This window comes from Callorhinus ursinus, unplaced genomic scaffold (assembly GCF_003265705.2).
Source record: "Callorhinus ursinus isolate GAN/ISIS: 27379988/994484 unplaced genomic scaffold, GSC_fseal_2.0 scaffold16, whole genome shotgun sequence".
NCBI lineage: Eukaryota > Metazoa > Chordata > Mammalia > Carnivora > Otariidae > Callorhinus > Callorhinus ursinus.
In genome coordinates this window covers 28,453,027-28,479,638 of record NW_027397078.1, presented here as the reverse complement: position 1 = coordinate 28,479,638, position 26,612 = coordinate 28,453,027, and the positions used below count along the sequence as shown (strand labels likewise).

The 26,612-nt window shown below is 47.0% G+C and overlaps 1 protein-coding gene across 11 annotated transcripts in view; it reads right to left on the bottom strand.

Moving 5' to 3' along the window:
- Positions 1 to 26,612, bottom strand: part of SH3KBP1 (SH3 domain containing kinase binding protein 1) — a 324,202-nt gene that overhangs the window by 17,922 nt on the left and 279,668 nt on the right. For all 11 annotated transcript variants that reach the window (XM_073902009.1, XM_073902010.1, XM_073902011.1 and 8 more), the window contains one exon: positions 12,932 to 13,017. In XM_073902009.1, coding sequence (XP_073758110.1) covers positions 12,932 to 13,017 — 86 coding nt within the window. The remainder of the gene's footprint in view (positions 1 to 12,931; positions 13,018 to 26,612) is intronic.

Genomic DNA, 26,612 nt, shown 5'->3' with positions numbered 1-26,612 from the left:
TTTTTCCTCTTAGTAAAAAAAAAAAAAAAAAATGGTTTTAATGCTCACAAGCCAATCCAAAACTATTGAGCTGGCAAATGCTGGGTATTTTTTTAAAAGTTAGTTTCATAAGGATGAGAGGTTCTTGGCTTCTCTCCTACTTGAAAGATGAACCCTCGGCAGACATACGGGGATAATTTATGTTGGACACGGAGCCAGCCTGGAAAGGGCGTTTGACTCTTTGTGGCACACACAGTTGCCCATTTTCCATCAACTGCAGTCATAGCCTGTCTAGTTCAATTAGAAAATGTGGGCTTATTTTCCATGGATGGGAGGGATGGTACCAGTGACCACAGGTAACCTACAACACATTCATTGAGAGCGCAGAAGAGAAACATTTAAAAGTCTGAGACACGCCTGTTGTCACCAAAGGAACTGTTTGCAAGCTCTCAAACGGCTGTTTATTCCTTGTAGCTCATTGCTCTGGGCTGGCGAAAGAGTCCTAGAGCAGAAGTTTCCTGCAGCTGAAGCGTGGCAATGTCACTACCTCCCAGGATCTCGGGAAGTCATCCTTTCTTCTACACGTCACTGTCAAGGACCATCACGGCTGGTGGGGCTCCTTGCAGACTACAGGCCTAGAAAGGCTATAATGGATTTCTCACTCCCAACCGTACTGGTACCACTCCGTGGGCAGCCCCCAGAGACATGTGTGAGGTGAAGATCTGAGTATGTCCCCCTTCTCTGCTTAAAATCTTTCCCAAGTTCCCAGGAAATCCTGGTGACTTAGCGTGGCCAAGGCCCTTGCAGTATGGCTGGTGCCCACCTCTGTCTCTGTCCCTTGCGTGACTTCCCTCCCCACCTCTCCCGTTTCCCCTGGGGCCATCAAGGCTTTGCTTAGCGACCAGGACCTCTTCCAAGAAGTCAGACTGCCCCCTAAAACCTGGCCTGGGTGCTCCCCTACTCACCCACCACTCCAATCTCAGCATTCAGCACCCTGACATTCCTTGTTGACTTATCTGTCTCCCCAGCAGCCAGGAAAGAAGCTATGGCTTTTATCTGTGTTTTCCCCAGGCCTAACATCATTCCTGGCTTCTGGTGGGTATTTAATAAATGATTATTGAATAAATGAACAAACAAGCCCAGGAAGGCTTCAGTTTTTCCACCACAGGAAAAAAAAATGGGAGAATTATCTGAGCTATCAGCTTTGCAGGGTTATTCTTTTGTAAATGAGAAATTATATGAAAACTTTCAAATCATCAGGTAGAATTTTGCTTTTATATACCATTGCTGGAGCTGTGAGATTTGAGAACAGAGATCTAAGAGCTAAATTAAAAGAATAAAACAAAACACCTTTTTTCCCTCTTCCTTCCTTCCTCCCTCCCTCTCTCTCTCTCTTTTTCTTTTTTAAGATTTAAGATGATTAAAGCCTAACCCCACAGGGCTGTAGGTCCCTTCTCCACAGTGAAGAAGCATCTCAAGGCAATCTGGACAGGAAGTCTCACCCTGCATGTAAATCATGTGACTAGCATGGAAAATCTGTGCAGATGACAAAGATGGGCCCTTTAGGAGGGGTCAAATGAACACCTGTGTTAGCTGAGTCACCAACTAAAAAATTCTCATTTAAGGAACGATTAGATTCTATAGGAAAATAAACCCTCAAAAATGTGGAAGGATATAGCAGATTAGCTGCTGTGTTTTCATTTGTGATCCAGGTGTGAAGTGTGTAAGACACAAGCACTGAGGATAAACAGGTCTGAGCTGCTGTTCGGCCAGCCCACTACATGACACTTCACACACACGTGCTCACTTAACCTGCACAAAACCCATGCTGGGTAGGCTACTCTTTTCCATAAAGGGAGACAGACAGAGGGTCAGAGTTTAGACAAACTGGTCAAGGTCACAACCAGAAAGTGACAGGGCCCACATTCAGATTCATGCCTATGTAATTCCTTCCACTATAGAGCACGGAACAGACAGCAGGAACATTTCACCTTACCTCCCATTTAATAGATTCTGGGAATTGTTTCTATAGCAAGAACAAGAAAAGATACTAGGAATGTAATAGGAATGTATACTAGGAATATGTTGTGTGTGTGAAGAAACCCCTCTATGCTCTGATAATAAGCTGCCTTCGTTCTATTTTATTCCAGTGTATTTTGGGGGGGGCACCTGGGTGGCTCAGTCAGTGAGGCGCCTGACTCTTGATCTCAGCTCAGGTCTTGATCTCAGGGTCGTGAGTTCAGGTCCAGGGTTGGGCTCCACACCCAGCATGGAGCCTACTTAAAAAAATATATTTATTCCAACGTGTTTTTAAGTGGACACAAAAAAGGACTGGCTTCCTTAGGGAAATCTCTGGTAAGAAAGGTAAGGTGTTAGGCAAGTTAGACCAGGCTGTTTAGCTATTCGGTACAAAGTAACTTTTACATGGAAACTTGTAGCTGAAGAGTAAGAGAGGGAGATAAGGAGTTTATTTGCTCATTCACTTAATCAAATATTTATTAAGTACCTACTGTGTGCCAAGCATAGATACAGTTGCAATCACTCTCTATCAGCACTGTCCATTCAAACTTGCTGTGATGATGGAAACCTGCTGGATCTGTACCACCCAATATGCTAGCCACTGGCCCCACGAGGCTGCTGAGCACACGAAATATGGCTAAGTGTGATTACTTAAAATAAATTAAATGTAAATAGCCACATGTGACTAGTGGCAATGATCTCTACCATGACCCTACATCATGGTACTGGCATTTCTCCTCATTTATGCTCAGTCTATTCATTCTGTGCATAGTTACTAAGTGATCCCTATAATCCAGGCTCTGGGCTAGGCATGGGGGGATATGGGGGTGAACAAATAGCCATGGTCCCTGCCTCACAGAGCGTAGAGGCCCCAAGAGCAATGGACTTTTATACATATCATTACAAATTCTGCTAGCTACTACGAAAGAAAGGTAAAAGATGAAATTAGCAATGATGGCATGGGAACCTAATTTAAATCTGGAGAAGCAGTCAGGGAAGGGGGGGCATGACTTACTGAAGTGTAGCACTGAAGAGAGGTAAAGTGCTTCACAGGGATTGATAACAAGCAACGAGAAGTGGGGAAAAGTAACTTTTCAGATTTGTTTTCCTTTAAATATTGCTTACTACAGGCCCGAATTTGTTATGCAAAATAGTTTAGGAAATAATATATTTACTGGAAATAGTGGTTATGCTATTATTACAGGAATGTAAATTGGCACAGCCTTTTTATAATGCCATTTGGCAATACCTATCACAAAATGCCAACGTATACACTACTAGTCCACTTCTAGAAACTGATCCACAGAAATGTTTATGTTGGGGCGCCTGGGTGGTTCAGTTGGTTAAGCGTCTGCCTTCGGCTCAGGTCATGATCCCAGGGTCCTGGGATCGAGCCCCGCATCGGGCTCCCTGCTCGGCGGGGAGTCTGCTTCTCCTTCTGCCTCTCCCCCTGGCTTGTGCTCTCTCTCTTACTCACTCTCTCTCTCTCAAATAAATAAATAAAATCTTAAAAAAAAGAAATGTTTATGTAAGTGCAGAATGATATATTTATTTATGATGCCAGTGGTCTTCAAACTGTTTTACCAGTGTGCCTCCTAAAATAATTTTGCAAACCCATGTGCCCCCTTATGCATCTTAAGTTGACATCTAAAATTTGACATAAGTTTTTGTCACAAAAGATGTAATTTCTGCTATACTTTAAAATATAACTATTATTTTGCTCTCTTAAATATATTCAACATACATTTCAATACCATAGCAGTTTAACAACCACTGTCATCCATCTTAAAAAAATCACAAATAAGCTGGGGCGCCTGGGTAACACAGTCGGTTAGGCATCCCAACTCTCGGTTTTAGTTCAGGTCATGATCTCAGGGTCATAGATCAAGTCCCATGATGGGCTCTGCGCTCAGCGTGGAGTCTGCTTGAGACTCTCTCTCCCCTTCCCTCTGCTCCTTCCCCCCGTGCTCTCTCTCTCTCCCTCAAATAAAATAAATAAATCCTTTAAAAATCATGAATAAGGGTGCCTGGGCGGCTCAGTCGTTAAGCATCTGCCTTCGGCTCAGGTCATGATCCCAGGGTCCTGGGATCGAGCCCCATGTCGGGCTCCCTGCTCCGCAGGAAGCCTGCTTCTCCCTCTCCCACTCCCCCTGCTTGTGTTCCCTTCTCTCGCTGTGTCTCTCTCTGTCAAATAAATAAATAACGTCTCTTAAAAAAAATTTAAAAAATTAAAAATCATGAATAAGCTTTTCTTTAGCAGTTGGAAATTCTGCACCACCCCTTTCTCTCTCTGAATTTGTATTTCTGTCATACTGCTGGATTTTACTCTAATGTAATATATTTTTGTACTTTTGTTAATTTTGTCTTTTGTTCGTTACTTTTTTCTTCTATAAAAACACGGTTGTAAATAGAAATTTATGATTTCTTAAGTTCCTGAAATCATAAGGTTCTAAGTGTAATGATTTTTCTTCTGGAAGGAGTTACTATAACAATTAGTAGTAGTTTATAAATGATCAAAGCAAATGTATACACACATACCACACATTTTGATAATCTGTTGGCATAAAAGAGGGGAATCTTATTGGGCCTTCCCCCCAAATAACTTTATGCACATGTGTATGATCATTACTTAACATGAGAATGACATGGTTTGGTATTGATTCTATTCCTATTTTTCATTTTTGTAGATATAAGTGCCAAGAAACTTTGTTCACATAAATAGAAGTATATGGGAATGGAAAGAATTGTTATCACAATGTCACTCAATTCTTTGAACTCTTTCCAAGTTATATGGCAAAAATCAGACAGTGGCCTAACATCACCAAGAACTATTGTGAACAATCTATCAATGAACAACTCAGTCGGTGCCTCCTTCAATTTTGTTGGAAGCAAAGAATTAGAAACCAACCAACTTGTAAATGGATTTTTTGTCCAGTCAATAAAGTCACTCAATTTCTCAAGTCCAACACCAATCTTGGAAGTGTCTCTCAGTTTGCAGCAGGGGTTTGCATACCTGTGGAGTGGGCAAGAGATTGGCTATGTTGTGTAAGTTGGGATCGGGTCACTGGGAAAGGGGAGTGGGAGGGGAGAAGCAGGCTGCCAGTGGGTCTCCCAGGAGAGGAATTTGAAGAAAGAGCACATAAGAAATGAGGCACTATCCATGGCCTGGGGAGTCTCCATGGCCCCCCAAGGTGCAGGTATCCCTGTCTACAGATCATCGTCCTAGGCTGCTCTTCACAGCATTGCTCTGAGCAAGCTGGTTATGCCAGGATCATACCATGGAATATTATGTTGACGTTAAATGTATAAGGTTGACCTATGTGACTTATGTGGAAAGATGTCAAACATACATTATTTAGTTCAAAAAAACCACTGTGGACCCTAATGGTACATGCAACATGATCACATTTTAAAAAATTCATCCATCTACCCAATCATGGGAAGACTTCTAAAAGTGTGTACAACAAATTAACAATGATTCTCTCAAAGAAAGGCTGAGACCCGAAAGTCCCCGAGGGGACTTTCACTTTCTACCTTTTTGCATTATTCCCCCCCGCCTTTTTTTTAAAGTACCTATTCCCTTTGTAACTGGTCGGTGGGGAGAAGTTCTTTAAAATAAAAATACAACTGAGTAGATTATATATGAAATGATTTCAGATGCAGCTATGAAATTTCAGTCAGCTGATTTATGTTATGTGTTCAAGAACTTTCCTACTTTCCAATAACAGTAGTCATGGTAAGAACGTAGGTTGATACCTGGTTCTTTAACTCTGTCTGACTATAGCTACACGAACTCCAACTGAGAAAGCCCCTGTTTTGTGTCCACCACTTCAAATCATCAGGTCTACATTTTACAACAACCGTCTAAGGCAGGTGGGCATTACTAACCCTGTCATACGCCAGAGGAAAGTGGAGCTCAGAGTCACTCAACCTGGAACTTGCAGAGCTATAATTCAAATCCAAGCGTGCCTAACCTGAGAACCCATGGCTTCTCTAAAACACCCCACACCTTCCTCGGTGACTCTGCGAGATGGTCTTGTCTCTGTATAAGGGTTTGCTGTACGAGGTCAAATTTATTTAGGATAGCAAACAGCCTACCCATTTCTATTTTTCAAAAATCGTGATACATTTTTTAAAAGGTGAATGAATAATTTTAAAAACTTTATAAAAGGTGATGCCTTAACTGTTATGCCCACAATTGTTAATTACTTAAACTTCCATTTGGCCAGCAAATATTTTATTTATTATTTTTTAGAGATTTTATTTATTTGAGAGAGAGAGAGAGAGAGAGAGAGCATGAACTGTGGGGAGAGGCAGAGGGAGAAGCAGACTCCTCACTGAGCAGGGAGCCTCATATGGGGCTCGAAAAGAGGAATCAGAGGTTACAAAAAAAGAACAGTTTTCTTAACGTCCAGAAAACTCAGCTACAAGAAACAGAGCCAGACAGACAAGCCTGTGAGGCCGAACTGGGCCCCTTTGATCATTTCCTCCAAGCCCCTGGTTTAAAGATAAAAACCAACATCCACACCTGAAACTAATGTAATATTGTGTGTCAACTCTACTCAAAACAAATAAACAAACAAACAAACAAACAAACCCAGGACCCAAACAGGTGCGTGCCATGCTGGATGGTCTGCTACAGTGGGGCGTGCGTCTGGAGGGCAAGTCTCCTTTCAGGGAGCAGAGGAACAGGGTATTTCATCTCATTCAATAGCACTTTACTGAGAGAAAAGAGGAGCAATCAGACACTCATAAAAGAAAATTTTTGTGTGTGAAACAACAACATCCTAATGCCTTGAGTTACACAGAACCCAAAATTAAATGCCAAGTAAAAAAACTCAAGGAGGAAAGACCTTCTGTCTGAAGCCCAGTGCTCTTGTTACCACCCTGGGAGGGACAGGTGCCTCTAGAAGTGGAGTCCTCTATTCTCCAGCCTCGGAGGTATGAAGCATTTAAAGTACCTCTTAGGGGCACCTGTGTGGCTCAGTTGGTTGAGTGGCCGACTCTGGGTTTGGGCTCAGGTCACGATCCTGGGGTCCTGGGATCAAGCCCCACGTCGGGCTTCCCCATCAGTGGGGAGTCTGCTTCTTTCCTTCTCCCTCTCTCTCTGCTCCTCCTGCTCATGCTTTCTCTCTTTCTCAAATAAATAAATAAATAAATCTTTTAAAAAATAAAGTGCCCTTAAAATCTGACATTGTGCGAGTGATTTGAAAAAAAAAACACAAGTAAATTGTAACTCCATAAAAAATTAATCTGCTAATTGTACATTTCTGGGCAGTAGTGAGTTTTCACTCATGCTTGAACACCTGCCTTTCTCTGGGGCCTTTTGTTTGCCCCTGACATTTCTCTCCCCAGACCCTCATTTTTGCACATCTGTGCTGGACGTGTAATTTCCAGAAGCCTCTCCAAGAACTGGTGTGCATCCATGACAAAGCTACCACCTGTCTATAAAGTGCCAAGGAAAAGAAAGTCAACATTGTGAGGCTCCCAGTCAGCTAAAATTGTCCGATTTTTAAAACCGGAGTTTATTCCTACCTGGCAATGGCATTTGCTTTTTAAAATGTCCTTAATTAGTAAAATGAAAGTCAGCAGTCCCTCACATTAAAAGCCTTTTTGTGTGTGTGTGAGTCTTTGAATTCCAAAGAACACGAACAACCTCAGAGAGAGATGACTCAAGCGTGGGGAGGTGGGGGGCGCCACTGCAGGTCACCGCGCAGTTAAATAAAGCGGTTTCTCCGCCTCTAAATCAGGGCTCTCTGTTCACTGACACCTCATCCTTAGCTTGTCACCACCAGATCCAATTACCCTCTAATGGGGCCCACCAGCCTCACTCCTAAGTGCTCATCACTTTTCTCATTTAACGAATCCAAGGTAGCGGGAGGTGGTCTGGGCCGAGGTGTCCACATCAGGCCTTAACAAGGGCCCATGGCTAGAGAAGGGAGTTTGATAACTCAAATTTCCTCCTTAGTAAGGTGTAGTTTTGTCTATAATGCTTTTAGCGTGACAAAGGGGTACTTGAGCGTGGTTTTCTGGCAGGTCACAGATCCCTCTGGATATTTACAAGTCAAACGGAAGCCAAAGCTGGGCTCTGCCAATCTGTGAGCCCACGGCCAGCAGGCAGAGGGCACTGCAGGCCAAATAAAGGCCATGTGCAAGCTGAGCCTGCCCATCACCTGTTCCCTTCTTGCTTCCACATTCATTCGCAGCACTGAGGCCTCGGTTGAGCACAGTGCAGAAGTAACAAAGGTTACTGTGTAAGTCTCTCTGCTGAGTATATATAGACTACTTTGCCCCCATTGGGTGTCCCTCCGCATTTGCATTCTTCAAGCTGCCAATGGTCTCAGCATATAGCAAAAGCCAAGACACTCAAGCCACTGGCCTGAAGAAAGGCTGCAGGGGCCCTGAACATCGAGGCGGCGACCAACAGGCTGCCGAAGACCTCTCGCCCTGGTGGCAGCTGAGCAGGCAGGGGTAAGTGCCTTGGTTTGGGTGTGGCCTGATGTTTCTAGCAACCCCTGGCCCCCAAATTGACTGCAATGTCAAGTGCGTATCTGGATCAGGTTGGGAAGATGGAGGAGAAATTCCTAGCTTCCCCACATGAAGAGGGGGTGATGGCCACGTAAAGGGATGGAAGTGGGGAAAGTGGGATGAGATCTGAATAGAATGGGGAACGCCGATCAACAAAGGCAAGCAACAGAGGAGAAATGAGAAGGGTTGTTTCTAAGTCAATCAGTTGCATCTAGATGGCTTAGTTCCCAGGCGGCTTCCCACCTGGGGGCCCACTGCTATCTCTGTGCTTTAGTGGGAAAGAGTCGGAAAATCTCCGAGGTACCGAAGTGTAATAATAAATCCCCACATGCCATGGGAACTACAATATATGGCATAATAAAAGTAAATGTTATGGCACTTGACTCCTCGGCCTATAATCTCCCATTCAATCGGAGCGGAGATTCTTCCATCAGCAAGAGAAAACTGGACAATTTAATTTTCATTTCTATTCATGCACAGGCCTGCTCTGGAGCTCATCCACGTTTCCTATTATGTTACTTGAAATATGGCGGTGTAGTTTGATACACAGTATCTCAAACCGACATCAACAACTTCATTTTGGACCAACTGATTTCATTCTAAATTACTGTGGGCTGACAGATGCTGGTAGCTGCCCACACGAGATCTGAAAAAGCCATGTTCTCTAATTCAATATTATAATAATTTAAAATTATAGCTTTATTAAGAGGAAACAGATTTATTTATAGCTAACACTGATGATTTCTACTGGCTTTCAGGGCTGTATTCGGCTATTCACTGCAGCCCACATTTGGACAGCTTCAATTGTTTGAATCACTAACAAAACATTCTGGTACAAATAATTTCCTTCTTAATTCAAAGCAATGAACAAATCCTCCAAAAGCGGAGACACAAAGCAGCCCTGTAGGGAGCCAGCCCCTCCACAGTGTCCTATTTTCCTTGACCAACCCACCTGCAAGAGCATTTCCGCCTTTGGGCCTAATGACATTCTGCTTAAAATCCTTTCCTCCCTTGGCCTCTGAGAAGTTGCCAGATTCCTCTTTTCCCTTAGATGGGGACTTGGTGCATGGTCTGGTCTTCAAGCTGAGGGCCTTCTTTCTCTCTTCTCATGCTAAGGACTTGACTTATCTTCCTGACTTAACTATCCCTTCGAAGCAAACAACAGCATTGATAACAAGCATTTCTATCATTGTGCAGCCCATCCAGCGATTTTGCAGAACTCTGGAAGACAAGGTGAGCAAGTTGGGAGAGATGCTAGTTTCCTTCCTCAGTAAGGAAGCTGCAGCGGGGAGAGCCGGTGTAAATTACTGAAGGTTTCCAGGCCTGGAGGCAGCAGTCTGCACTCACACACGGGTCAGCAGGTGCCAGCCCTGTGTTAGGTCTCCTGGAAGGTCCTAATCTCTACCTGCAATCCCCGCTGGCCTCTACAACCTCGGCCCTCCCCAGTCTCGACCTTCTGGCTTCCGCCTCATCCAGCACAGACACGGGGCCATCTGACCAGATCTCAGAGTCAACACGCTTAAATAAATCCACATTTCCCCCCAAACCGGTTCCTCCCCCAGACATGCTTATTTCTACCCAAGTCATTTTTTCCCCTAACCCTAAAACCTCAAAGCTGACAAAGCCCTGCTCCCAAATCCAGTCGGTGCCTGAGGCCTGGCAACACTTGGTTTGCTTTGCTGCTTCCACAACTAGTCCTTCTTTCGCCATCCTGTGGTGCAGCTTAACGCGGGCTCTCTCTTAACCTCCTCTCACCCACACTATCAAATAACCTAACTTCTCAACACCCGTCTTTCCTTCATCTGATTGGTCCCACAGAGTTCCAACAGTTATTATCTGAATACTTAGACCTGATCCTGTCACTTCAGTGTCAACCCACCGCCTACCAAATAAATTACGGATGCATCTCTCTCCTACCGAATCCTGCCCAGACCTCCATCTGCAGGGCATCTCCCCTCCATGCCGGCACGAAGCCTCTCCTATGGCCAGGCTGATCTATGCCCAGTTATCAGCACTCCCCACGGGATCTCCTTGCCTGCCTCTGCCTCAGTGAATCCAACTTCTAGATCCAGATAAGTCTGCCGCCCCCACCCCCCCACCTCACGGAGCCTGCCCTAGCACTCTGGCCACCAAGGAGCATTCCTAACTCTGACTGGCATTACTTTCTACCACTCAGTGGTCAGGGAGACAGTCCGTTGGTATCACCTCACTTTCCATTTGCCGTCCAAGTGGCCCAAAGAGACATGAAGCTGCCGGAAGGCAGGGCCTGTGGGTGAGGCCCTTGGTATGCATTCGGCCTTGCCCTTGAGTAGATACTCAAGTATTTAGCAGCTGATTACATGGCCCCCGATCATCATTTCTTGCAATGCAAATAATATGCATTACATGATCAGCTTGAGGAATTACAGCCTTCTGGGATTAACGTCTTCTTGGTAAAATGAGAGCAAACTAAGCCTCAGCAGCTCTTTCTGGGCTCCCAAATAGACACAACCCGTGCTCAGTTTCCATGTATGAAGAGCTTCCATAGATTAACCCACTTCGATCAAGGCCCCCAACATTTCCAAACTAGCTTGTGAGACAGAGAAATATGAAATTCATATTTCAGTGAGAGCCACCCGAGTCATCTCCAGACCCAAAGAAAACAAGGGCCAAAGGCCAATGCTCTTCCCAGGCAAGGCACAGCCCTGTGTATTCTGGAGAATATTTTGGAGAAGGAGAACACCTCCCTTCCTGTGAGGGGTCCCACATTACCGTCTCTGCCACTTTACCAACTGGCCATCCTGCCTTAAAATGTGGGCCCAAATGCTAAACCACAGTGGCAAGACCAGAACTTCATCATGCTCATTCTGATGACTCCTTCTCATTCATAGCCAATCACTGCCCTGCTCTGCTCTGCCCTTTAACCAGGTCAAAAGCTCCAGCAGGCCAGCATTTCTATTATTATTCTATCAGCCCAAGCTGTCAGAAACCCTTGGTCTTGCTTCCTGACTGGGCTTCTTAAAGGCTGGGGATGTAAAACAGTCTCCGGAGACAGAGCAAATATTTTTGGTGTTTACGGTCACAAGGACACATCCTGCCACCAAGTCTTCACAAGATCAGACCAGAGACTGCAAGTCAGCAGTTGTAAAGATGCAACTCTATTAGCAGGTTTGGAAAAAAACACAGCACCCTAAAGAGGAGTAACCCTAGGTGACGAGAATGCTCACGTTAGGCACCCGGGTGCCTCTTCTGGGCCTGCCAATGGTCAGACATTTGTTTCTAAAAGGAGTAGCCAATGCAGAAGATGCTGGAAATCTTCCATATCAGATCAGTCCCTGAAAGTGGCTGCCAGGGGTACGGGAAGGGGTGGGGGGCAGGGGGGACATGGGTATGGTTATAAAAGGGCAACACGGCGGGGGGGGGGGATCCTGGTAGCAATGGAATGTTCTGCATCTTGACCAAGGTGGTAGATACACAGATCTACCCAGGTGACAAAATTGCAAAGAACTAAAGACACACAAGTACTAGTAAAACTAGGGAACTCAGTGGACGTGTCCATGTCAACATCCTGGTTATGATCTCACACTGTAGTTTCATTATGACACTACCAATGAGAGAAAAGGGGTCAAGCGTATGTAGTTCTCTCTGTATTACTTCTTACAACTGCATGTAAATCTCTATTTCAAGGTAAAAAAATTTAATTAAAAAAGGCAAATTCCAAAATGTAGCCCTATTATGTAGACTATTATGACCATGATAGGTACAAATAAAAGATGTAAAGCTAAGAAAAAATTTAGTCCCCAAATCTAGACTTCTTAAAAGGGCTGTCACCTGAGTCAGACCAACAGTGGCCTCAACTAGCACACAAGGGACCTCACGTCACCCATGCACACACCCAAAAGACCCTCCCACTTGTTTCCCCACAGAGACTAGCTACCTTCCCCTTTATCACAGTGCTATCTTGACCTTTGAAAAACTCACCCATGTTCTTAACTAAGTGGCAATTATCACGCCAGAGCTCATTTTAAATTCAAACTCAAAACACTGAGTGCTGTGACTACAATGAACTCGGCCATTCTGCATTTTCACCCGTTCACCTTTTTACACTACATACGTAAGTCACTGGAAAATATGAATATGAGTGCTAATGCCCACTTTTACAAAAGGCTTATTCACCACTTCTTTTTATTAGACTGTTCCCCTAAGGTCAGGGAGAGTAACAATTCCAGGCATTCTGTTTTAATGTGGAAATCACCATCACTTCTCCTTCTTTACAAAACTGCGACATCTAAAACCGACCTTGAGCTATTAGCCTTCCATTTACATGGCTGTGTTAGTTCTCATCAGGCTGCTCCAAGGGGCAAGCCAAACTCTACAGTTCTTTTAAAATTTTGCGAAGAGAAGCCAGAACGCTCTCCTTACTCACCGATGTCATTACTGCGATCCGAGAGGTCCTTGTCCAGGATGCCGGAAATCGAACTGCCCACCAAGTCAATCTTGGGACCGTCACCCCTACATTAAAAACACAAGTCCAGGCATTTCATAATTGGTGTGTGTCCTTGTCATTGTGTCAGCCTTCTTGCTGCACACGCGTTGAGGAGCATGCTGTGCATGGGGTGGGCGGCACCGTCGCCTGTGAGGGCCAGTGGCAGCCAACGACCTATCCAACCACACGGGCCTCGGTGAGACCGGCCGACAGACTGGATGCCCACCTCTCCAGCACACATTTTCAGAGAGGGCTCTTTTAATGACAACTCTTCAGCAATACACCTTCAGCCGCTGGCCCTCCCGCTGGTATACAGGGTACAACGCGGGGCCTGCTCCCGCCCCATGGCCAAATTAGCACCAGCAAATGATAACCGGCAGCTTCCCTTTTAAGGAGCAAGGAATTTAGCCAATGCTGCTTGTCAAAGGTCGGCTACTTTTAACCTTGAGAAAGAGGTTTTCTGGCCTGAGGCAGAGGCATCGGCCAGGCTGTTGACGGGCGCAAGGGGTTGAGTTTAAGATCTGGCAGCCTGAAAGCTGGCGCTGGGGCACAGGCCTGTAAAATTAGACAACTCTTGGGTGGGTGCCCCCATGCCCATCAGGACATGAGTGACTTCTCTCGGCATCTGGGTTAGGAACAGCCCTGAGGGATGGGAATAGGCCTCTGAGATGAGAGAAACTGCCCACTCGTGCATGAACAGAAGGTTCCTCCAAATTCCTCTGAAAGGGCGGTTCTCTAGACCCTTTCAGGGGGGGTAAGCCCTGAACGAGATTGTCTGCGGTCTGTGATGGTAGTGAGAGAGGAAAAGATCCTCACCCATAAAATGAGAGGGAGAAGCCAAGCAGTTGTTCTGGGAAAGCAACAGAAATAGTCCATCTCATGGCTCTTGGCAGTCATCATGGCCTGAAGCCAAACGACACAATGAGCAGCAGAGTTACTCAAGGAGTGCCTGTCAAATACCTATCATGCAGGGGGTTTTGAGAGGGCCAAGCCAGGGAGTTCCTACTCTGGAGGGGCTCACGGTCTAACTGCAGGAAAGAGACAGACAGACACAGGCCCACCCGGCACAGGCTGTGTAAGGGAAGGGCACATCAGAGTCCTATGGGAAGAAAGGACCGGGTCAGTGCAGGGGATCTGCATAGTGTGGCCAGGGGCACACAGAGGAGGTGGCATTCCAGCTGGGCCTTGGAGGAAAAGGGAGAGAGGACATATCAGTAAGAGGCATGATTAAACAAGGACCCCACAGGAGGTGGGAGTGCCCAGTGCGGTCAGGGTTCCCTGGGCTGAAGCCTGAGGTCCCCAGAGAGTAGTGAGAGCAGGAAGGTAGGCAAAGGTCAGATTGCTGGACTGAGTACTAGAGGGTTCTGTTTCTTGGAGGTAATGGGGGATGGAAGGACAGCTGCAGCAGGAGACCCATAAACCCGGGGACAAGGGAGGGACTTGATAGGGCCGACCCCTGGGTTTCTTCATTGCAGAAGGGGTGGTGGTAGGAGCATTCAGTGTGACTCGCATATCCTTGTGACGGTGGAGAAGGCCCGGTGGAAGGAGGTAAGGCCCCGTCAGTTCCCAAACAAACAAGACTGACCTGTAACCTCAAGCATAACCTCAAGCACCCTCAACCAAAGACCGGCAGAGGTAAGAACTCCAGGGCATAGGGGCTGGGCCAAATGGCTTGACCTCCACCGAGAGAAAACACAGCTCTAAAACTGTGGGTGGGTGTTATGAGACTTTCCGGGCTTTTCAGAGCTCGGCTGAAGTAAAAGTTCAAGGAGAGCATGGACTACCGTGCTTGGAAGGGGGAAGCAGCTTGAGCTTCAGAGCAGAGCCTTTATTTCCCACCTCAGCCCCACCTCCAAGGGCTGTGGGGGCCCCTCAGGCCAGGTTGCTGTAGCAGACCCCCTCTCCATGCCCCCGCCACCAAAGGTCAGGTCCCACAGGGCACACTCCCTCGGACAGACCCCAAGCCAAGAGGAGCATCGAGACTGAGAAAATTTATTGCGAAACATTTTATTGTTAGGGCCCCAGTGGCTACTAATTTGAATGTAACCTTCTGAATGAAATGTTTTGGAAATGCACCATCATTAGTAGGAAAGCATTTTCATTTTGAAAAGTTCTTGAGGGCTCCTGATCTTATTATTTTCTAACTATGGAGCCGGAATGATTTGGTGCTGTCATTCTCCAAACTAACGCAACTCAAATTATACCCAGAGCCAGACAGTCCTGCCCTTTTGGGAACACACCAAGGACCAAAACCTATGAGAACACATGTTCTGTCCAGGGAGAAAGGTCACTCAGGCAACAAAAGTCCAGTTAATTCCACTGGGCTTTTTTTTTTTTTTTTTTTGCCAAGGGTAAAGTTGGTTTGAGGTGACACTCTGGTGGGGTGGCTGGGGATAGAATCTGAGGGGGTGTTGGCAGGACAAGGAGCTTTATGTAGCCATTAATGATCTGTATCTCAGAACAGCCCAGCTCGGCTGCTTCTGAACATGTGGTTTATTCATGCATTTTGGTAACTATGAATCTTGGAGCTGCCACTTCCCTCTTTGATTTGACAGCTAGAAGCTTCTAGTCAACTGTGAGCCTATCTTGAATGGACTGTAGAGAACCCTACTGCTCATTATTATGCTTGTCTTATTCTGGGCCATGTTACTTTTCTACCTTTATTTGCCCCCTTACTGTCACTCTCAACTATTTTATTCTTGTAGATGCATTTTGGAAAGTTACCACAAAACCTTTGGGGAATGGTTCAGGGTAAAAAGATTTAATTTCTATGAATAGGGTGTATATCAATAGCATTTAAAATGGGCATCTGCTTTGGCCCAGTTCTGGGAGGCTATGCTAAAGAAATTGCCTGAAATGCCCAAGTGGGTTTTGCAAGATCAGTATGTTTACCACAGTGTTGTTTGTAATAAAGAAAAACTGAAACTAGACTCTTTCATAAAGAGGGGAACAGGTTAGTAACCTATATTTGATGGACTTTTATATAGCCATGAAAATGATATTTAGAAACACATTATGACAGGAAGGACAAAGGCTGATGTTACAGTGGCAAAGGACAGAGACAAGTTAAAAGTGCCCTACTCTCTGTGTACATACACCCACATGCCCTGCCTAGGTATTAGGAAAAGAGATTATTATTTCTTTTAAGACTGGAAGACTATTTACAGTGACTATTCCTGGGCAGTGTGATGGGTTATTTCTAGCACCCAGCTCAGCCCCTGGTACCAGGCAGGGGCTCAAAAACACTTGTGGAATTCATGAACATTTGCCTTTGTCATTAAAGGGGAATGCATTATGTATTTGTATAATAGACGCAATTTTTCCCCCAAAAGCTGGAGGACATTCAGTATAATCCTAACTATGTAAAACCAGTGAAAAACAAACCAAATCATATATAGGAAAAAAGATGGGAAAGAAACAGCTCAAAATGTTAATAGTAGTTGTTTCTGGGATAAGACTAGAGGTAAAAATTTTTCCTTCATTAAAGTTCACTTTCAACAACAGAGACTCATACAATTCAGGCAGCTTATGTTCCCTCTCCTTTCTCCCCAAGAGTATTGCCAAGGTCAAAGGTAAGATTGTCTGGCCCTTGCCTACAGACTCTCCTGGAAGAACCTCCCCGACCACAGGTGCCTCTGTGATCACCTGGGACCACACCTGGAGCTCACCTGGGAACCAGGTGGGGGTGTGTGGAGTTACAAATCCTAGACCGAGAGGCCCAAGTCATGAGGGGCCACCTGAGGAAAGAGCGACCTGTCCCCAGATGCTAAAGCACCAGGCGCATTCTGATAGGAAGGAGCTTAGGATCCCCCCATCTCTCTGAGCCCTGATCCCGCATGCCAAGAGCCAGACACAGGTTTTCAGCTGAAATTATCTTCTATACAGGGCCAGAAGCAAGCCTATTTTGAAAACACAGTAGGTGTCGTTTAAAAAAGGTTCTGATCCTTCCAAGTAAGGAAGCTGCAGCTGGTGTTTTGACAGTGTTCAGACTGTGGGTGTGGAAGCGTTTTACAATGTCTATTTGTAAATGCTTTTCACTGTATTTATAGACTCTTACAACAATGCTAATGAATTTCAGTTCTGAAAAATACCAGAATTTCTGAAATTCTCCAAAGCACATGCTTGGAGTAGCTGACACCCAATGAGGCTGCAGCCCTGGATGGTCTCTGCTCTCCTCCAGTCTGCCCAACACATGGGTTCCATTTTGGCAAAAAGGATGTTACTAAATTCAACAAGAAAAGAAAAATCCAGTCCTTTTGGAATTTACTAGCTCCCAAGAAGGTTTATGTATGGTGAGTTTCTATGCCCACAGCTGCTGAATAAAAGGAGAAAATAAAAGAAAGCAGGCATACCACCATATATCCGAAGATACCAGAACAAGGTTGCCCTTACTTCTTTCTGATTTTTGAATCAAAACAATGCTCTTGTCTTGTATTTTTCTCAACAGTTTTGGTTCCGGACCCTTGAAACGCATGACTTGAACAGACAACTGGCAGGGAAGTCTCCTTGCTCTACTGGACAGGGAGCCTAAATTGCAGACAACGGGCGGACTAGCTGAAGGACATCAGCAGGAATAGTTGGAACCTACAATCGCATGGAAATAAGAGCAGCAGCTACTGCCTACTGACTGCCTATCAGGAGCCAGGCATCAGGATAAGCGCCTTTTGTCCATTATTCAATTGTCACATCCACCCCTTCGAGTATCTGCTCTGCATGGTGGACACGGAACCATGCTGCCCGGAGCCCCCTTTGGCGAAGGGCTGGTTGCCTCTGCTGCTGGGGGCACCGCTGGCCTCTCCAGGGACCACCTCAGTTACAGAGAGCCTCCTCGGCCAGGGCAAATCCTTTCTAGGGCAGCCCACACTCGACAGTATAAAAATCTTGGCCAGTTCAGCCCAACACAGGATAACTCAGATGGGCCATTTCTGGCCCTCCCTGTGGAGTCGGCAAGGCTTTGGTGAGCCAGTTATCACAACCTGACTTCTCCCTCGGCCCAACACTGCTCTGTTCTCCCTTCCATGGGCACTAAACCCTAAAGCAGAGCTGGCATACTAAATGCTGCCTCAGGGCCTGCTTCCTGGAGAACCCCACCTGTGATGCCCTTTATTTTCATTATATAGGTCAGGAAACGGAGGCTCAGTGACATTAAGTCCTAGCTAACAAAGGTCATTAAAGTAGTAGGACAGCAGGGTCTGGATTTGAACCTATTAACTTTGACTCCAGAGCCCATGCTCTTGACTGCTTCTCAAAGCTGCTTCACTCAGTCTCCTGATCATGGGGATGGTGAGTCACCAAGAATGCTGGGCAGCCTGTGTCATTGCAGCTCACTGCCAGTTGGGTAAATCGCCTTTGCTCTCCAACTTAAAAAGTGCTCCTAATAAACAAAGATCACACACTCAACCAGCCCAGAGGTGCCCACTCTGGCTGCTCAGACCCAAGACGTGAGACGGGGAGTGTCCAGTCGGAACTGGGGAAGATGTGCCATGTGCATCCCTGGAGAACACGAGCTCAGCCAGTGGCATGGCCCGATTTAGACCAAGCTGGGACAGTTAAGCCAAGACATGTGGCCCGGAAAAGGTGTTGAAGTGCATAGGAAGCCGAGGCAAGCAAATCAGCAAATAAACAAATGAACGACAGCACTAACAGCAGCAACCGAATGCCACACCCAAGAGACCCAGGACCCTTTTGGAGGTGAGTGGGGCTGAAGGGGAAAAGAGGGAATCCATAGATCCCTATGGAACAAAAGATCCCGAGTCCAGGTGAGGACTCTTTCTAGCAGACCTCCTGCCCACTCTCGGAAGGATCTATTACTTTGGTGTAAATGTTTGGGTTCTAACTGCCTAAAAATTGTTGCAGGGCGAAGAAAAAAAGCTGAGAAGGAAAGGAAAGAAGAGGAAACAGAAGTGGCCTGTCCTCATGCTCAGGAAACTGAGGCGCACCCTGCAAATCCTGTTTGGTTTCCAGCTTTCATCCCACTCGGGAGGTGTCAACACATTTGGACGATGGCAGATGTCAACGTGAAGATCCTAGAGAAATGATGCGAGTTACCCTGTCTTCTTTCTTGTTCCAATTCCGCAGCCTTGTTTTCTTGCCCCTTCTAATGTGAAACTACCCCGTCTGATTGTGTACCCCCCTTGTCCTGGTCCAACTGTGCATCAAGGAAGCAAGGCCAAAGGAAGTGACCGCTCCCTGCCTGCCTGCTTGTGACATCGCACTTAGGCTCTGACTGCTAAAACTGGGTACGTGTTACCCAGCTCAAGCCCCTACTTTACTACAGACAAGGGTCTTCGTTCCAAGGACGGGAGTTACGTGCCCAAGGCCATGCAGCTAATTAGTGGCAGAGCTGGAACCAGATGGAAGCTTCCTGATGTCCAGTTCGATCTTTGCCCACCACACCTGGGATGGCAATAATCAAAATTCGTATCCCCATGCACATGCTTTATGCTTCCAGAGATTTTCTCCTCTCTCCAATAAGCAACTGTAAGAGGACTCCACCCATCTGTAAAGGTAGCAGATGTGAAGCCAGTCCTTTAGGGAGAGTTCTGCCCTGGGATGTCACTGCCCGGGGAGATAGAATCCTTCCATCGGGAAAGGACAAAACTGTAACAGCGGTAAGCCCAGTTTCCTTCGATCGTCGGCGGGAGGGCAGGAGGAGGCTCCTTCCCCTTTCTGAGAAATAAGGATCCAAAGGCACTGCTGATATCTGCGGAGTCCTTACACACCCACCTGGTGGCCAAAGATGTCCCAGGAATCACAGGCACTTTTGACTGAGAACTTCCTATTTAAATGTGGGACAGCCCAGGCAAGGCCAGGGGAGCAAGAAGCTGGAAGCAGAGTGGTTTTCCTGGCAGCTCTCCCCTTGCACTGTGTCCTTGTTTGGATGAGCACAAACAAGGTTGGCTATTTATAGGTGGTGAAGACACAGTGGAAGGTGATGGGACATCGCCCACTCAATTCCCCTCCAAATTTCTGTTCTCTGTGCAGACTCTGCAAGTGTGTGTGGGAACGGGCCTCTCTCCACAGCCCATCCAGAGCACAAACCCAGAACCCCCAAAAGGCAAAAGGAGGATGACCTTGCAGCCCTCATCTGCAAATCCACAGTTGGGCATCTCAGAGGGGCAAGGGGCTTTAAAGATGCCAAGAAGAGGGGGAACTCATCATCATGCAACTCAGAAGAGTTTGTGAGGTGCCACTTGAGGGAAGAGTGTTCAAAGAAATAGCCCAGGGAAAAAGCACTGTATGACCCAACTAGTACTGGGCCCGGGTGAGGTGTTTGGTCCCCCACTGGTCCCTTGCCTGATTTGGACCATCACTGGCAGGACAGTCAGTGTGCCTTACTGCCCAGGGCGTCTGGGCTGGGGCTAAACCCCGTCACCACTGTTGGTTCTCACGGCAGGAAAAAAATTTCATTTTAGGGGTGGGTGGAAGGAAGAGAGAAGGGTATACATACAAATGAAATGAGGTCAGCAAAGAATGCGGACATCCCTACAGTGTGAAAGGTATTTTCCCCTGTGCCCTATGGGATTCCTCTGCTCCATAAATTAACTTTCCTCCCTCAGTCACGGCCTTCCCTGAGTCCTGACTTCTTTTGAATCTCTAGCTGCTTCTGGGGGAGGTTGCTCATGCTTCCACCCCCTAGAGACCTCCTGATGTGCTGAGAGCGTCCATGTTTCCTCCCTCCTTCAGGGCTCCAGCGCATGACCTGCTTGTCACCATGTGGAAAGCCCTCTCCCAACAAGGTCACCCAGTGAGCATCTCAAGGGAGGAAAAGCATGCATGGATTTGGTGAGTGCCTCTCAAACGCCAGGCAGAGTCAGGGGCCTGAAGTGCAGGAGCTTGTTTAAATTTGCACACCTGGGCAAGGCAGGCCTCGCTCTACCATTGTGCAGAGGCAGAAACTGAGACTCAGGGAGGTGCACACCTTGCCCAAAGTCACCAGGTAAGGAAGTAGAGGTGTGGGGTATTGGCTCTAGTGTGCCTGGCTCCAAAACAATGGGTGGGCAGGAGCCAAGTCTAGCCTGGTTACCACAGTTAACGACTACCTAGAAGAAAGCCTGGCCAGAAATATAGGTACTTGATGAATATCTGTAATGAATGGATGACAACTGCCCCCCCCGACTCTCTTCTCTCATCACTGAACCCATCTATAAGCTCCCATTTTTCATCTTTTTTTTCTGTAGCCAAGTTTCTCACAAGCCAAGTCTACATAAGCTTGGCCACCTGCCCATTCTCTCTTCAATTCATGCCAACTCTGTCTCTTGCTACCAACCACTGTATAGAAACTCCTGGACTGGGAGCACTAGGGCCAACACTAGTGACCAAAGCCCGTGGATGCCCTTCAGTCTCCGGGGTGCACACTATGGTGGTGGTCTCACAGCAGGGTCAGCTAACGGGCAGCAGCAGCAGCAGTGGGAGCTTGCTAGAAATGCAGGTTCTCAGGCCTTAACCCAGATCTAGTGAATTAGACATTTTGGGGAATAGCGATCTATGTTTTAACCAGCTTCCAGGTGATTCCAGCACACACTCAGGTGTGAGACCCACGCATTCTATAGTTGCTCCATATCCCTTTCTTCTGGCTTCCATGACATCCTACACCATCTAGCCTTTCTGCAGGCTCCTCATTCTTCCTCTGCCCTATAAATAACGATTTTCCCCACTGTTGGCTCCACTCTCTCCTTTCTCTATAATCTCCTGGAGGGACCATTCCCCGCTTGGAATTACCATCCATGAGCCAGTGACACCCACCTCTGTAACTACCAGCCAAGATCTCTCTCCCAAATTCTCCAAAGACATGGCTGGGTCCTGATTTATGGAAAAGAAGGGAAACACTCCAACACCACGTGACGCCCCACTAGGACTCTGAAAAGGCATTTCGAATACTTGAGTAATCCACCCTCAAAATGATGGCCTAAGCACCCAAGTGCACATTTTACCTGCCTGCTTAGGGAGAATTTGCATGTGCCAGCTACCTTTCTCTGCCTCCTTTTTGATTGATTGGTTTATACCTAGTAAGAGCAAAGAGGTCTTTGTAAATGCCTTCTTGTGGTAGGCATGGGGGCCACACCCCTTACAGAGCCAGCGGGACTGGAAGCTTATTTCCTGTTCAGTTGTAATCCCAGGGGCTGGAGCAGCCGGGCTGCCTGTGTAAATCTAAAGAAAAATGAACTTCCGTGTGGGTAAATTGGTCTCAAGAGAGACATATGCCCTTCCCTAAGCACCGAGTTGATGTTTGGCATATAAATGTTTACTTAATCTTTGCCTCAAGCTCAAATGTCTCAGAGCTCAGCTTCCTCTTACCTCCCCGTGTGTCTCTGAAATCCAGCCTCCATCTTCATTACAAGTAAAAACCTTGCAATTCCACTGTCCTCTCCCACTGGACCTGGCGTTTCAGTTTCTGTGGTGCAGCCTCCAGCTCTTCCCAGGAAAAGTACCTCGTGGGTTGACATTTAAAGTGAGAGCCATCTCTGGGTGGCTCAGGTTTGGGAAGGCACCAAGTCTCTTGCCCACAGCCTGGTGTCCAAGACCCAAATGCCCGCCTTCTCACTGAAATCCCTCCTCTGACACATGCCTCCACATCTGAAGTCAATGCACGGTGCCCTCCGGGATGCTTGAGCCACGGTACCAACCCCCCCCACAACACACACAAATCCAGGACCTCCTCTCTGAATGGCCCACTACCACCCTGACTGTGGAATCCTTCTAATCACTGCCTGTCTTCAACTCCCAGAATACACTGACATTCATCTGGGAGGGCACTGGCTTCTAGAACATCAGCCTCACTCTGGCTCTTGCCGTCTTCCTGAGCCTATGACAGCCATGTGGGCAATCCATCCCCAGAGCCAGCCCCTCCTTCCCCTGGTCCCTTCAGTTCTTATGACCCTCGTTCATCCTTAGTCACCCAGATCCATGGCCCCTCTCTCTGTGGTTAAGTTCATCTTCAGACCTACTACACCTCTGAAGTTGTGAGCACACACCTCCCCTTTCTGACCAACATCTCTTCTTCTGGCCATCGGCTTTTTCCCACTTTATGCTCACTCACCCCACCTCCTCCTTATGCCTTTCAGCTTCACGTCCTGCCCCTCCACCCCAGACCTCCTGTCTACCACTCAAGGCCCCTGGAGCACCAGCCCCCTCATCCTCCCCCCCCCCCCCGCCAGTCACCTGCCCCCTCTACTTGGAGAGCACATGTGGCTCCGTGCTGTATGCGGGATAGCAGACAACGGCCAAAACTCCCTTGCAACTCAGAACAAAGGTTCTGCTCCAGCTTCCCTGCTATTTGGGAAGAAAATGAAAAAAATATTACAAATTGGGGTATTTATGTTTGGGAGGATTAACAAACCTGTTCTAGCCTGCTTCTACCTCTTTCCCTGTTCGGTTTATTCTTTTGAAGGCACACACCTGCCCTGCCCCTCAGGTTTCTGGCTCGCTGCCTCCCACTGCATATAATTACTGGAGCTCAGAGCAACCTGTTTCTCTCCAGCATTTCCTTGGATTTTTCTTTTTCTTTTTTTCTTTTGGACCCTCTCCCAAGTTTCACAGAGGTTTCTGGACCCATATTTATTACATCGATAATACACATTATTGGACATATAACATCACATGTTCATGTGTATGTGTACACACTCATACAAAAAGGTTTAGGTATGTTCCGTCAATTGAAATATTTTTATGATCAAATATAAGAACAAGTGAGTAGGCTCTATATTTTTGAGCCTCCATTTTCTCAAGTGTGAAAATGTGGATAGACAGAATGCCTGTCGCACCACCACCACCTTGGATGCATGGTGGGCTGGACAAGATGAGCAGTCTGGCTTCACACACTGGGAAATAATAATGAAGGCATCACCAAGGCACAGACCTTCAAATGAAGGAGGCACTCAGGGCCTAATAGAATCTCCTATCATTATTCATTTTCTTTTCTTTAGAGAGAGAGAGGCAGGGGGAGGGGCAAAGGGAGAGGGAGAGAGATTATCTTAGCAGGCTCCATGCCCAGGGCAGAGCTTGAAGCAGGACTCCATCTCGATGTGGGACTCGATCCCACGACCCTAAGGTCATGACCTGAGTCGAAATCAAGAGTCGGACGCTTAACCTACTGAACCACCCCGGCGTCCCCAGCATTCAATTTTTAAATCAACTCTGGCACTAAAATTTTTTAAAACAGTCTTTTTTTTCCTGTTAAAATTCCATCTTAACTTACTTTCTGGAAATTGGAAGAATATTCTTACCATTGGGTAAGTATGTTAATGGCATGCTTCCACTTGCTCAGGCTGGACACAAAATTGTGCACAGGTGTCATTCTACTTCTCCCAGATGTGATTCCTGGAAACTGATCTGCAGCTGAGCCCCAGCATTAGTGAGATCCAGAACAGTGCCTTGTACACAGTGGCCCCTCAATACATTTCTGTTACGTGAATGTATCTAAAAATGACTCCCTTCTTCCTAAACTTATGTATTTCTTTATTCTACAAGATACTACTTCCTATTTAAATGGAAAGAAACCAATCTCTTCTGGAAGCCACATTTGGCAGCAAGTTTCTGGCTGGTGAGAACAAGCGCAAGCCCAGACGCTCCAGCTAGAGTGGCGATGCCTAGTTCCCTACAAGTATGGCAAATAATGACTGTGTGTCCATGTGTTCAACTCTCTGTCCAGCCATCCAGTCAGGCCAATCCTAGAGATGATTTGGCTTCCTACAGTAGACAATACTTTCTCTCTGGAAGACCAGTGACACAAAACTGTTTGAATGCTGTTAACATTCCTACCTCAACTAATTGGGCAGAACAAAACAAGTTCATAAGCCAATATATGGGTTGGTTGTCCGATGTAACTGCTTAGCAAAAAATATGAAGTGCATGAGGTATTGAGAAATACTAAGCCTTTCTGTGATCTTAAATTTTGTAATGTTGGAATCCATGGCATGCTAGGTGACGCAGAACATGAGGCACACGTGCTACAGAACTTGTACAGGGCCTGGGAAGGATGATGGGAGAGGCAAAAGTGAACAAAATGTAAGCCCTGGCACCTCCCTCCCTTTGTAGGAATGATGGCATTCAACAAGTGTGTTAAATGAGCCATTACCATATGCTCAACCCTGTAAAGCATGTGGAGATGACAAAACACACTCTTGATCTGCTTTAAATCTGGTAAAGGAGTCCGGGGGTGTGAGCATCCCAAGTGGCACAGCATGGGGCCCCACACTAGGCTAAACATGGGGTGTCAGGCATTTGGAAGAGAGAGCAATCCTGAGAAATAAGGGAAGGCTTCCAGAAGCTGGGTGTGTTAAGTGGGCTCTGAATTCGGGGAGCATTAATAGGTGCATGAGAGGCAGCCAGGGAAGGGGAGGGCACTGTCAAAAACTTGGGAGAATCTAGACCGGGGGTTCTTGCGGTGTGAACATGGGCCAGCAGCGTGGAGATTACAACCTGGGAGCCTGATGGAAATGTAAGTTCCCAGGCCCAACCCCAGACTTACCAAGTCAGCAACCAGAGGGGTGGGGCCCAGCTATCTGTTTGAACATGGTCTCCAGGTGATTCTGACCCATGCTCGAATTTGAGAACCACCATGTTAGAGCAGGCACCGTTCTCCCTTCAACTGGCTGAGCAAGTGGCCAAAGGAGGTACTGGCTCCCCAGATGCTCCCAGCCTTGCCCGGGTCTGTCACTTCCTAGGACTGTCAGGAAGAAAGCCAGGCACTCTCCTCCCTTGTCCCCTTTTTGCAAACCCAGTGCCCTGGGGGCTGGGCCACCACGGGGTGAGTGGGAGGCCACCCATGTGAAGAACAGTTACATTTCCCACTGGCTTCTAGACACACAGCCCTCCTCACGCATCTTACCCAGCGATCCATACTTCTAACGGACAAGTGGATGATGGGAGAGCTGGAGGCAGAGAAGAGCTAGGCAGAGGAGAGAAGCAACGGGGGCTTCTGTGAGTCCAGAAGGTCCCAGTTACACTTCACCTCCCCTTTGCATTCAGGTCCAACTGGGGCCTCACAAAGCCTGTACCTATCCCACAATGAGAGGGTTGAGAACAACCTTCGAAGGCAAAGAAGCCATTGGATTTGCACTTCTCTTCAGATCAGATTAGAACAATAGGAATATTCTGGAAACTGTTACTAACTTAAGGGAAATGTCTGTAGCCCCTGGAAGACGAACAGAATTTGGCAGAGCGTGCCTTCCGTTCCCCTTTCACGCACCACAAAGTGATGCACAACCTCTGCTCTCCTGTCTCTCTGTGTGGCTCACATTCTCTTCAGAGGCACTTAGGTTCACATAACCGTTTTCTTCTGGGGTGCTAGCTTCTGGGCCAACCATGCTACCGAGGCCTGGGCTGAGGTCACTGGGGCTGTCACGAGGCCCTGTCGTGTGCATGTACACACAGCCTTCTATCTGTCGGCAGAATAGGGCATGATGTGTAGGGCCTGACCCGCTCAACAGTGGCCCTGGTCCCATTAGTCTCCCCATGGGCCATCACGTAGGGGCAGTTGTCTGGACCTTGGGAGATGCCCGCAGAATGACGTGGGCAAGCCAGCTGCCACTCCAATGGGCTCTCCCGCACTGAGGTCACTGGCTGAGTGTTCAGCTGGGCAGCCGGCCTCCCGCGCTGGGCTGAGGTGCATCCACCACGG